General features: G+C 37.6%; 1 protein-coding gene across 1 annotated transcript in view; it reads right to left on the minus strand.

Moving 5' to 3' along the window:
- The window catches only part of LOC140241530 (adhesion G-protein coupled receptor G6-like), a 29114-nt gene extending 14942 nt beyond the window's left edge, over window positions 1-14172 (minus strand). Inside the window, exons 1-4 of the mRNA XM_072321268.1 lie at window positions 13571-14172; window positions 6307-6592; window positions 831-944; window positions 35-165 (exon numbers count right to left, since the gene is read on the minus strand). Of these exons, the coding sequence (XP_072177369.1) occupies window positions 35-165; window positions 831-944; window positions 6307-6592; window positions 13571-13768 (729 nt within the window). The 5' untranslated portion in view covers window positions 13769-14172. The remainder of the gene's footprint in view (window positions 1-34; window positions 166-830; window positions 945-6306; window positions 6593-13570) is intronic.
- Between the last annotated feature and the right edge of the window lie 454 nt (window positions 14173-14626).

Below are 14626 nucleotides of genomic sequence, written 5' to 3' on the forward strand. Positions count from 1 at the left end.
AAGTGAAAGCACGACTACACGATTCAAATCTCACCAGTGCTAAGTCTTGTAGAACGTCGTTCACGTCATCGTCGTCGGTGAAGCAATCGCTGAACGTCAGTTCTCCCCACATAGCTGGCGAGAGGAGATCCCCCATACACTGACGTCTGGCGCGTGGCAAGTAAGCTTCAGACAGACGTAACCACCAAATAAAATTAAAACCATAGTGGGTATTACTGCACAGGAGTAGCCTACTACTGAAGTGTGTGCTTTGAATTCCGATGGGTATACAGTAAACATAGTAAACCTAAATCGTTGTACACAATGGCAGACAGAGAAAAGGTTAAACAGAGAATCTAAGTTCAAATCCCTTGACAATGTTTGACTCGTGCACTCTTTGATGGTGAATGTTACATCTTGAAATACAATGGTCAAAATAATGGCAGGGCTATCTAAGAGTCACCTTACGGCATGATGACAGAGCTCTTGTCTCTTTTAAATTAACATCTCTGTCAAAAAGCATAACATTACAGTCGAAGGAATGTGCACGTCATTCTAAAAATGAAGTTTTGTTGAATTCTCTCTTTTTTTCATATCGCTGTACATACAGCACGTGATGTCACAAGCTGCAGTAGTATTTTCATCCAGCGATGGATGCACCGAAACTTCAAAAATTCGTAATTTCCAAGGGATTGTCCGATTTTCTTTAAACCTGATTGATGTGATCTACTAAAGATTGCCTATTGCTGCAGCCACCCAATTCACATACATAGATATTTGGGTTTCATCCCATTAAGGATGAAAAGAATAACAGCCGTACTCTTAAAATGTAAAGTATTACTGTGGCTTACTATTCCTGCTGTAATCTTGACATGATTCGTGGCTGTCCGCAGTCTCGCCAATGGGGGTAGGTTCAAAGGTCAAGGTACCAAATGCCCCACTCACTTCAGAACGCGGGCAGGATGCTATAATTAATCACCGATGTAATTATAGTTACGTGGTGCATGGTATTACTGATTCAGTAAACTGTGCTTTGTTAAATCCTTGAGTTGCAGAAGCCAACAAATCATAAGTGAATGCACAAAGGTGAATGAGCAACTTCTCACTACCACGCCTTACCATATAGTATACCAAATTGATCTCTATGACATGTCTAATTGACGACAAGTTTAAATATAGGAATAAAATATGTAACCATTTAAAGGAAGAGGGATGTTTAGATCTTTGAAAGTCCAAATCTGTGACAGTGACTGAGTGTTCTGTACGCTCTACAGTCTATGCTTCACAGTGTGTTCATGGCAGGATATCCTTGATATAGTTAGCATTAACATGATGGCATGCCGGAGATACAATTCCCTACTTATTTAAATCAGTTTACATGAACTCAGTAGGCTTCAAAAAGTACGTGCATGATGGTATGTTCTAATAATATGGCTCAATACTAATGATTTTTTGTCACATCTGCAAATTGACAATACGAAATTGATTTCTTTCAACAACTTTTTAATCCAACGTTGTTGGGTTTTTTCTCGGTTAAGCCTCATAAATTTTAGTCATATACCACTTTAAAGTTGTCGTGGAAGAAGCGCAGCTCTAAGTTGGCATCAACGTCACATACCAAATACTAATAATATCAAGATTGCGGTAGGACGTCACATTATTTTGATCACTTTCTTATCGTCAGAATCAAGACCGTAATGGATATTCAGCTGATTTCGCGAAACCTTTATAATTGTTAGCTTTTTATCGAAAGGTTGGCCACTGAGGTGTAAGTTGCCCATTTAGGTGTTTGTCTGTTTGTCTCGTTCACTTCCGTCATTCTTGATTATCTTATATTTCCTCACATACTTTTTGCCAAGACAAAACGTAGGGAGCTTCTACTGTTTTTTTTTTTCCTCTGTTCATATGCCCTGTACTGATTCTGCTGAATTCCGTTTGCAGACCTTGTCATTTAGTGTGTACGCTTTCTACTTGTGTTGTTTATCTTGTTCTTCTGTGTTCTTTGATTGTGTCGCTTGAACTCTATGTTAATGTTTTTGCCTACACGCTGTACTATCCCCGCACTCGAAATTGTTTGTGATTCATTTACGTTCACACATATTATTCTTTTGCAACCTTGCCAGTTGACATGCCTTCATATACTTTATGTTCTGCGTTATGGCTAATCGACTTAACGCAGCATTTGACTCCCTTGATGACGATGAACTCTTTGATTTGTTTAGACGCTCGCCTAAAGAATCAACAAGTCAGTTCTATTCACGTTCTTCTGCACTTTATGAAAACCTAGTTGCCAATAATGTTAATTTTTTTTTCTAATGATTTGTTTGATGATTTTGACTTTGAACATGATTCCACTTTAATCTCCTCCAAATATGTTACGGTTGATCAATTTAAAGATTTTGTGAAAGATTTTTCAGAAAGTATATTTTCTATAGTACATTTGAATATTAGGAGTATGAATAAGCATTTTGATGAATTACAGGTATTGTTAGATAATCAAAATAAACAACAAATATCTGTAATAGGTTTAACTGAAACATGGTTATCATCTTATATTGATTTACCGTATGCATTGAATGCTTATGATTTGATTGTAAACAATAGAGTGAATAGGACCGGCGGCGGGGTTGCGATTTATTTATCCAATGACCTTGAGTTTGATACTTGTGATGATTTGAATATAATGAATGATATAATAGAGTCTTTGTTTGTTGAAATTTCCATCCCTCAAAGTAAAAATATTATAGTTGGCGTTGTTTATAGACCCCCAAACTCCAGTTCTAAAGATTTTTTTAGATAGTATGACGAATTTATTAAAAAGCCCTCGTTTTGTTAATAAATGTATTTATATAATGGGTGATTTTAATATTGATTTGATTAAGAGTGATGATAATACGTCACAAGAATTTCTTGAATTATTTTTGTCATCCTCTTTTTTGCCATTAATTTCCAAACCTATACGTGTTACAAATCATTCTGCCACCCTCCTTGATAATATTTTCACTAATTCTTTACAAGTTTTGAATTCTTCTATAATTTTATCCGATATGACCGATCACTTTCCAATTATAACATGCTGTGACCTTAAACATTCGGTTAATAAGTCTTATTTTCCTTTATTTAAACGTAGAGCCACACCAGAAAATTTAGCTAGTCTTGACGCTTGTTTAGACAGGGTTGATTGGTCAAGTGTTTGTGATACTGATGATGTTAATGTATCATTTGATAATTTTATGGAGATAATCAATAAGCATTTAGATGATTATATTCCTAAACTAAAAGATAAGTCAGTAAATTATAAAACAACACCTAAACTTTCATGGATTTCGAAATCTCTCCTCCGTTCAATTAACAGAAAAAATAGGTTGTATTATAAATTCAAAATGAAAAAAACTGAGGAGTCAAAAAAGAAATATACATCATATAAGAATATTTTGAATAAGGTCATACGATCTGAAAAGCGGAAATATTATACCATTCAGATAGAAAAATATAAACATGATGTGAAGAATACATGGAAGATATTAAAGCAGGCCATGAATATATCAAAAAAGAAATTGAATATTACAAAAATAAGATTTGATAATAAAATTGTAGAAGATCCTGGTAATATAGCAGATATTTTTAATTCTTATTTTTCAATGATTGGAGAGAATCTGGCAAAAGAAGTACCGCAGTCCGATACGCATTTTGCACAATTTTTAGGTCAATCCAATCCCAGTTCTATTTTCTTAGCTCCAACTACGAAATATGAAATAATAGACATTGTTATTGCAATGAATGATAAACGAAGTGCCGGTTATGATGATATAAGTAATTTTATTATAAAGGGAATTATATTTTCTATTGCTGACCCACTTTCTCATATTTTCAATAAATCCATATTACATGGTGTTTTTCCTGATTGTATGAAAATTGCTAAGGTGTGTCCTTTATTCAAAAAAGGAGACAGTCACGGTTTTGATATAAGTAATTATAGACCTATTTCTCTACTTTCATCCCTATCTAAGGTTTTGGAAAAATTGATATTTACAAGAACGATTAAATTTCTCAATTATTATAATGTTTTTACGTATTCTCAATTTGGGTTTCGTCAGAAACACAGCACCATTCATGCTCTTTTGAAGTTTATTGATAACGCCGCACATACTATAGATGTCCATTCTCATCTTGTTGGTATCTTCCTGGACTTCTCCAAGGCCTTCGACACAATTAATCACGAAATTTTACTTCATAAATTGTCTCATTATGGAATACGAGGGAAGGCCTTGGAGTGGTTCAGGAGTTACCTGCAAAACCGAAAACAATATGTATCTTTGAACGAGCACAGCTCTAGTCTTGAAGTTATTAAATGTGGCGTCCCTCAGGGAAGTATATTAGGACCTTTGCTTTTCATCATTTACATAAATGATTTTTGTAGATCATCCGATATACTTTCTTTTATACTTTTTGCCGATGATTCAAATATTTTCTTCTCCCACCAAAATCCAATCACTCTTGTCGATACTGTTAATTCTGAATTAAAAAAAGTGACTCAATGGATAAGAGCCAATAAATTATCACTGAATCTTCAGAAAACTAACTACATGTTATTCAGTAAGTCTATAGAAGTTTTACGCACAGATGTCATCTTTGATGACGTTCATTTAGAGCGTGTATCACATACAAAGTTTCTCGGTATTACAGTAGACGATAAACTTTCGTGGAAGCCTCATATTATTAATATCAGTAAAATAATTTCGCGTAATATTGGTATTATTAAGAGACTTAAATCTCATATTCCGTTGTCTTCTTTGCTGACGTTGTATTTTTCATTGATATTACCTTATTTAAATTATGGAATTTTAGCATGGGGCAGTGCCCATCAAACTTTATTAGATAGATTATTGTTATTACAAAAAAGGCACTTCGTATTATTTGTGGCGTTTCTCCACGTTCCCATGCAGATCCATTATTTGTTAGATATAAGATTTTAAAAATCAAAGATTTGTTTTTCTTTCAGCTGGGTCAGTTTATGTTTAATTATAACACAAATGCACTTCCTAGCATTTTTGATTCAATGTTTCCACGAAATCAATCTTTTCATAATTATCCCACCAGGCGATCAAATGAGTTTCATTTACCCCTTCTGAGAACGTTATTGGCTCAAAATACATTTATATACAGTGGCCCTAGATTTTGGAATTCTTTAAGTTGTGATATAAAAAATTCTTTATCCTTGAATTCGTTTAAGCGTAAGTTAAAAAAAATTTTGTTGAACTCATATTAAGCTATATATGATTCATTACCTAGCTGGTCTTTACAGCCTAAGGGTTCATCGTCAATCATTGATTTCATCATTGTGTATTTTTTACATTATCTTTAATATTTGTATAAACTTTGTTCGGCTGATCGAGCTGAAACACCTCAATTCCCTCTTCTGATCCAGATGTACAGCACCTCAATTCCATCTTCTGATCCCGATGTTCAGCGTGTTGGCTTTTCCTTTCACTTCCTTTTTCTTTCTCTCCTTTCTTTCCATTGTTCTTTTGTGTTTTATTACTGTCATGGTATACCCTACTGTAAAGTCATGTAAAGTCGTTGTGTTTCTACTGTCTTGTTCTGTCCTGTCTTGTTCTGTCCTGTCTTTGCAACGACAAAAAAAAAGTTCAATGTATTCATAAGAATCCTTTGAGTGGTTCACAATTTACAAGCATGCTTTTCAGTGAACCTCTCAGTTCTTTCTTTCTTTTTTTCCTTCCAAACATAACTTTGTATTTTGCCGATATGCATGTATAATTTCATATTTGTTAAACATTATCTACCATGTAAAGTCGAATACATGCCTATGTTATATCTTCTGATTCATTTCGTGTTATGTTTGACGAAAAAGAAAGAAGGAATGAAATAAATGAAATGAAAATGAAATGAAATGTTAGCGATATCATATCTATCTATCTATATGTATATATATATATATATATATATATATATATATATTGCTCTGCGTATTCGCAGTACAATAGAGAGAGAGAAAAAAAAAAAAAGAGATTAGTAGTAGTGTGCTGTGGCAAACACGTCGTTAGGCATAGTTTTGAGAATCCCAACTAGATCCCTGTGAATACTGTAAAGACGAGCGAATCATCAATCTAAGGAGTAATTTGTCTTGAGATAAATAAATTTTTTGTGTTTTATATATTTATGTATACATATAGTTTGACGGAGAAACAACACTACTATACTTAAAATGCAGCGCCCATCACGTACAAAGCTGAGCCCACCATATATAAACAAGTATATCAGACAGTATACAGATACATTTATAGACATGCTCGGTGGAACACTTACATGCACTTCCAACGACGAGACTATTTTCGACGTAATTTCTGCTTGTACCGGTACCGCTGCTCTGTTCGCCTTCAAAACCTGCGTAGAAATCCTCAATAGCGGTTGTGAAAGAGTTCATGAGGGTGGTCTCGTTTTCCCAGCTGCTACTGTTAAAGGACGCCACGTAGTCAATAATCATGCTACCGGGTCTAGTGTTGACGATCCGGGGAAAATTATCTAGTTCATCGAGGAGACTGTCTGACAATCGACCGTTTCCAAAATCTCCTCCCAAAACAGCAATTCTAATCTGCATACGAGAGAGAGAGAGAGAGAGAGAGAGGGGGGGGGGGGATTAATGGTGACGGAAGAAAATTCAGGAAAAATATAAATTTCTGCTCTATGCGAAGGTTGCCCTAAGTTGCCTTCGTTTTTCATCACTTACTTCAAACAATTCTCTTTTTGCACTATACTGACGAGCACACATTAACCCCTTACACTCTCAGACTAGAAATACGACAGTCGCATCTCAAGTACTCGTCAAAACAAACACTTACATAAAACAACATTTTGGAACAAAATAGTTTACACATCAGTCTTTCCTTTCTTATCCGTATTACGTGTATGGTATATTTCCGTATTTCTTCTCTCTTTTTTTTTTTTTTTTTTTTGGGGGGGGGGGGGTGGTGTACTACGTGGTTTGATGCTGCCAGACGTGTTTCCTGTCCCGATCTAATTGTCATAAAACATCCTTAACTTTGTCTTTTTCATGAGATATCTGTTTATAAAATTAATCATGCTTATCTTTATCTTGGACTAAACCTATCTCGCGGATCATGAGATCATTGGAAACAGATTGAGTCCGTTTTATGAATATTCAAGAATTTCTTTTGAAGACTCCGATTCCTGTTTTCAAATAACTGGACACCCAAGCACGTTGTAAGCCTACATTATATACCTGTGTGGACTGTCCTCGTCGAATAACTGATACATTATCCGGACTATTTTGCCTTATTATCAAAATTAAATAATTTTTCATTTTTGCTTAATGACTTTATGACACCCCTTTGAGAATATCAATAATATTAATGTTGGGTGTGAATGAACACTATCCATTATGCAATTACTATTCTGAGAAATCACACACATAATATAATATTACAAATTTACATCTTGTACTAACGAAACGCTTGTGAATCTTGATGTACCATTTGAAATGTCATGTTTCTCCAAAAGGTCCTGTGACATGCCTTCTTGTGATCCAAGTCTTGTTTTCTGGTCATTCGTTTACTGAACTCATCAATTTTGTAATTATGGCGTCTCCGTTCATTGACGAATCTATTTCAGCAGACATTCTCTACATTTGTCCTTCAACAGCTTCAACAGCAAAGAACAAAGAGCATCTGAAGCTTACCAATACAACTTTTCATGAAGCTGTAAAGTTTACAAAACTACCACTCGACTATCTCGACAAACAACAAGAGGGAATAATAGGGAATAACGTAGCCCAGCAAAGTCAGGCGTCAAAAACCGGCATTGTTTAATTTGCGATTACCCGTCTGAAAGTGTCACTGTAAACATGTAGAGTCTTTGAATGTGTAATGCAGAGACTGAAATTAATCAGTCATGTTGTGACTTCTATAGCAATTGGAAATCTGACTCACAATGTTTCACATCAGTGTAAATTACTGTAAACGAAAACTTTATTTGATATCATGGAAACATATAATTGTACATGCAACTAATCTCACACCCAACAAGGATAATAAAAGCCTCATCAACTACACAGTTGACATAATATTATTATTATGCACTTCCTGTATTTGCATCCAAGAGTCTATATGAGCTACAGAAATGACAGATCATTTTATGATATTTAGTGCTTTCAGTGAAGGTAAACTTCAAAGTACATAAGTGCAATTTGTTCGTAGTTACAGTACTGTTGACGAGGAAAGATTAACTCGGGATATTCAAAATACTGCATGGATCCGGTTAACATTACGGCCGATCTAGAGACGATGTATAACTCCATTGTTAAACACAATAATTATTCGATCACCATGCACAAATATGTAAAGTGCTGGTTAAACAAAATGAATCTTAATGGATTGCTAGTGACATTTTAGTTAAGATAGTACGTCCACTTTTTCTCCATAATCATATGAATGAATTACCTTCTACTTTAAAGCAAAGAAACCCGACGATGTTGTTAAAAGTGTTAATAAATTCTTGTTTCTGTATCGCATGTTTATCGGATAACAAAATGCATTATCCGATAAGATAATACATTTTATGAATAAGAAGAAATGTGAACTTACATTTCTGGTTACGTCATCATGTCTGAAGAAAACAGAAACAATCGCGAAGACTAATGTACTTATTGATAATAATAATAACTTCATTCAGAGAGCCAGTTGTATTGTGTGGGGTCATCCCATGAGATTGACACCCACAAGTCATACGAGTCCACGAGTCCAAGAGACCGACATGAAAAATAGGTCTATGAGTCATACAGTAGCCCATGAGTTATACGGCTCACGAGTCATACAGCCCATGAGTTCGACACTACGCACAAAAGGCTCACGAGACCGACACCAAGCAAAGAAAGCCCACGAGAACGACACTACATAACAAAAGCTCACGAGAGCGGCAGTACGCAAAGAAGGCTCACGAGACCGACACTAGGCAAAGAAAGCCCTCGAGACCGACACTAGGCAAAGAAGGCTCATGAGACCGACAGGATGAAGAGCGCCATCTACATGTCAATTACAAGTATGTACCTGCACAGGGTGTTCTATAAAGGGGAAAATTACATACTGGCGGGTGCAATTTCGTCACGCTGTCGAGCGAGAGATTGTAACTAATTGAACAGCACCATCTACATATCAACGACATTAAGTACGTATTTCTACACGTACTTAATGTCACACTACGGGGAGCGTCATTGAAAGATCTTGAACCGTTCAGGGGGTGAGGGAGGGCAATAAGCGACGAGGTAATACCCTAGCAACTCTCCTTTTCCATCCTTTATATCTTCTTTATGCCATTATCTGGATACCCTATACAACTAATTGGTCTATAGGTGGCGCTCTTCATCCTGTCGGTCTCACAGACCTTCTTTGCGTAGTGTCGGTCTCACGGACCTTCTTTGCGTAGTGTCGGTCTCGTGAGCCTTTTAAGCGTAGTGTCGGTCTCGTAGGCTTTGTTTGCATAGCTTCGGTCTCGTGAGCCTTTTGTGCGTATAGTGTCGAACTCATGGGCTCATTTTACTCGATGTCGAACTCATTGGCTTTATTTACTCAATGTCGAACTGTCCCATGAGCAATCAATGGTTATATAAACACTCAAGACAAATATATCCCTTTCCTGACACGAACTCGTGAGCTGTATAACTCGTGGGCTGTATGACTCGTGAGCTGTATAACTCGTGGGCTGTATGATTTGTGAGCTGTATGACTCGTGGGCTGTATGACTTGTGGGTGATTACTAGGGAGAACTGATAGATGAGAATCTACAATGTACAATGGAAAGCTCATTATTCACATGGGAAAGTCGCTCTCTTAACATAACTTTTTTCTCCAAACATGGCTTTGTATTTGGCGGTATGCACGTAGGATTTTATTTGTTAACCGTTGAACCGTTATCTATCCATGCAAAGTTGAATACATGCCTATGTCATAATTCCTGATTTATTCTGTGTTATGTTTTGCTGGGGAAAATGAAAATTACTGCATTGATTTGAATTGAATTGCTATTAGAATATACACATAATCTTTCCTGATATGATTGATTAACGTACTTGTTATTTTATAAATACATTTTTACAGTCACACTTTCATCATTGTAGGGTAGTTTTGGGGAATTTCTGACAAACATAACTGAATTAATTGCAGCATCTCAAAAATATTTCTTTAATAATTGTTTTAGTGCTATGTTCTCCACAAAGGGCCAGTGCGACCCTCTATATCTTGATCGTTTAAATGTTTGTAGGTCCAAACAATTAGCTCATTCCCTCTTCCAAGCTGTCAGGCGGCTTGCCCTACTTCCCCCCACCCCCCCCCCCCCTCACATGCATCAGTGGCATTATTTCTAGGTCTAAAGAAGTTACACGATCTAGATACACGATCTGGATATTCTCAATTGAAGTTGCCTATTCAAGCCCAAAACCAATTACTACATACGCAGATATGCATTCTTATAGCTTGCCTTAAATGTTACATACTTTTTTAATTATCTTTCTTGGAGTATTTAGCTTTATTTTCAGATTTATAGAGAGTTAATTAGAATGTATTTTTGTTGTGTACTTGATATTTGTTTGTATTTGAGCTGTAAAATATTCTCTGTATCTTATTGTTATTCAGGTACGTGGACCTCTACCTGAGGTGTTCCACCCCATGATGAGGAAATAAATTCAGTTCAATTCAATTCAATTCACTAGAGTATACAATCACACACACACACATACACACACACACACACACACATATGCAAGTACGCAGTCAGGACTTAACTTTCATGGAAATATGTTAGACAACAACAATGATCACTTATTTTAAAGGCAGCCGGTCGTCGCAGGCGATTCACAGCTCAGTAGAAAAGCACGACAAGCTGCTCCTCCCGTTATTGTACTCCCGTACGTACCGAATGCCGAACACGACGCTACGCAGCGCACCAGCGAAAACCAGATGGGGCACGAGCGCCGTGCGAGCTGTCCACTGTAATTTCAACATGGACGCCCGAATACCTACCGAATGGGGCCGAATGGGTGCATGCACAAAACCGCACAACAGCCATGCGCATGAAAATCTCTCCCGGTCCGCGACACAACAAGTAGTGAGAGCTGTCGGGTGTACGTCACCGAACTAGTTCGGTGGTGTAGTACGTACGTACGTATCTGGCTCGAGTCTCTGTTTATATGCACTATGGTGCCAATTTCAGCAATCTAAGCAATAATATTTCAAAATGTCTGAAAATATTATATAATGATATCATAAATTATTCATATATTACGTTGTTTAATATTTGGTATTTATAAATATGCTTTGATGAAGAAATATTAAAACTCTAAGCTTCATGTATAGCAAGTTGCAATGCATATGGCCATATGGCAGGTTGTTATGATCTCATCGTGCAATGTTGTCTGCTGCGTCAGCTGCATGTGTTATACGTACAGCTTACAGTACGTTGGGCCGGATCGTAACATAACAAAGTTGATAGAAAGTCGTCGGTACCGGTATGTCAATATCAATATTGTGTGTGGTATGCGTGTACTGTTTGCAATAAAAAGTGTTGTACTGTTTCGGCTTAGCCTTGGCTTTGGTTTAGTAATGAAACCTCACAATGGAAATCAAACAGCCGTCCAACTCGAGGCAACGTATCTACTTGTTTGACGCTATCGACGAGTACGAGTGGAGAACGCAGAGAGACGTGTTCTTAGCTGGAGGACAAGTAAGAGACCAGAGGGGGAGGCTTCAGCGTCAGCGTGCCGATGAAAAATTTGCTTTCCACTTGCTGGAGTTGCATGAACAGTTTTGCAGGAATTTTTATTTAGAATGTGCAAATTCGTGTTACGACATGCACGGTGGAATTGTGTTGCCACGGCTTACGCCAATCAAGCAACCCCAGCTGGCCAAGTCAACAACTTCAAGGAATCCAGATCCAGATGATGTGTAAGTAGAAGTCTACACATGAATCAATGATTGAAGTGGAATGACTTTTTCTAATCTAGTATCAGTAACTTTAGGGCATTTGCGTTTGATCGACAAGTAGGCCTATTTTTCTATGTATAATTCTGCGAAAAACTTCTCTAAGTTCCGGTTCTCATTTATGTCAAATTATGATAATGCCGTAATTGAAATGACATTTGCTGGGTCAGTTTAATGTCATTAGTCCCATTAAATGAGAAGTTTTTCATATCAATTATGTTATGCAAATTCCCCAAGATGAATAGGATTTGCAAATAAATAAAAAAAAAAATGAATAGATCTTTCGCAAGCTCCATCATACATGTACTAGTAGTCTAACCCAATAGATCTGGTAGAACTCTAACGTTTAAACAGGGGAACTATAGGTTCAAAGATGATAGATCTAACAATAATAGATTCTAGTTTAGGCCCTACTTCGACTTGACGGTATGTCGGTTGGTGCACGGCCCCCTTCTACCACGGCCACAGGTACACTGTGCAGTGCAACTATGGCCGTTGGCCCTGCACGGGCACAGTCGCTTCCCCGTCCTGAATTTACACACGCCAGGGCAAGTATGGTTGGACCTACTACTAATCGACCGCCTAATGTTTATCTGCTTGATAAGAATATTTAACACTGAAATTCACGTAAAAAAAAAAAAAAAAACTTGACCTACGTGATTGAGAAAATCCAGCTCTATCAAATGCCGTTGTTCCGTTTTCGATTCGAAGTTTCAGTGCAAAAATATCGCCGACGAACTTGCGTGGCCTCGTTTCAGCTCCCCGCGGTAAAATGTTTTTGCATTGACAATGCACGCAAACCGAGTTGTATTGAACACCGTGTTGTACGAAGCTTTTTAGAAGCCTTTTAGAAACTTCCATAGACATGACATTGTGCTGTCATTACGATTCGGTGAAAATATTCATTCGAAATTTTGTCCTTGATTAAAACCATTAATGAACAATGAATTATCGCGTTTTCCCACACCATCCTCATCTACATTCAAAGCCAATCCATTTTTATGTGCTTAGTGCGTACTAAGTGTTCAGTGCGCGAATTATACGCGGTCGGTTTCAATAAGGGTGGTCGATATGTAGTAGGGCTACCATACAAGACACAGGGTCTCCGACCCAATCGTCCGCGTTCAGAATGGACAACTCGGCGGTAATATCCGCTACCCATGACGATGTGTCATCGTCCATGATGGCCACCCTACCTACTGTATATATATAATCTGATCTGACGATTACAGTGTAGTTAACGAGTGACGACGATCGACGGTGCGATGAAGAGAAGGCGTACTCTGTAGTCGTACGAAGTATATGCAGCTAGCTACTATAGCTCATGCGAACATTGCATCACACAGTATGGTAGGGGTCCAACCCACCGACCGGGTCCATAACGACCGGCCGCGCATTATAATGGCATTGCGCGTACAGAAAGAAAATGTACGCATGGGACTACGCGCAACGGTGTTCGATTCTTCACTGGGCTACGCTACCGAGTAAAATGTGGCGAAAACAACTAAGTATTCCCTCTAAATTACCGAAATTTAGCAAAATCGAATAAGGTTTATCGTGTAACTACATATAACTAGACCTACCTTTGCTGACTCGTTGTTAGATGTAGAGTATCCTTCCGTAATAAATTTGACGATTTTGACCGCAAAATTGTCACCGCCGCTTGTACGATCGTGCACACACGTTACACATACACATGACATAAACATTTTGTCGCCCGCTACGACCGTACGAGTTGATGCAGAAACGAGAAATGAATGTGAAAAAACAAACCGACTCATCTAATTTATTTCAATTACGATGAAAAGTTTCCTAATGAAAATCAAGTCAAATTCATCAAACAGTCCTTCAAAAGTAATATCGAGGGATTCAAAATATATTCAAATATTATTGGGGAAAAAAATACGACTAGAAAAAAACAGCAGCTTGTCGAAAAAACGCGTTTAAGTACGCTTTATACGTATTGTCAATAGAGGGCGGGGTGGTCGGTCGATATGAGCCGGGCAACTGAGTGCGGAAAAAATGACACCCCACGCGTTCGAAGCCGCCATCTAGAGCGCGTACCTCAGATCGCATTTTCAGTGCGCGCTTGTGAATCCGGAGTATTTTCTCCACACGTGAGTAAAATTTCAGGCAAATTGTGTGATTTTTCACGTTTCTGTTGATAGAAAAACGTTAGGTGTCCGATATTTTGGACACCCAACCATACATACAGTATACCATACATTCAATTCACATTACACAAAACGTACTCCCCGCGCTCAGATCAAACAAGCGAGCAAACGAGATACTATAGCGCGATACATTGCTTTAGGGATGTCTTGCGCACACACACATTTCGCTTCGTAGCAACTTCGGAAGCGAGTTTACGTGCTGCCGCCCGCGGCTGAAATATGTCCATGTATCCTCGCGACTGGGTGTCTTTAAACCAGTTCGCTATTATCTATATCTGTTGACAGCTGACATTATCTCTGCACAGTTAGCACTTTGTTCTGTAGCCGATAATAAAGAAATTTCGGAAAATGCAGCCCAAACACAGCAGTTTAACTTCTTACCTCCTGAATATATCTGGTAGCAATCTCTGTCAAGGTTTCACTCCCAAACTCGATATACTCCGTGTCATAGGTCATCGAAAACGC

Source organism: Diadema setosum, chromosome 2, assembly GCF_964275005.1.
Source record: "Diadema setosum chromosome 2, eeDiaSeto1, whole genome shotgun sequence".
Taxonomy (NCBI): Eukaryota; Metazoa; Echinodermata; class Echinoidea; order Diadematoida; family Diadematidae; genus Diadema; species Diadema setosum.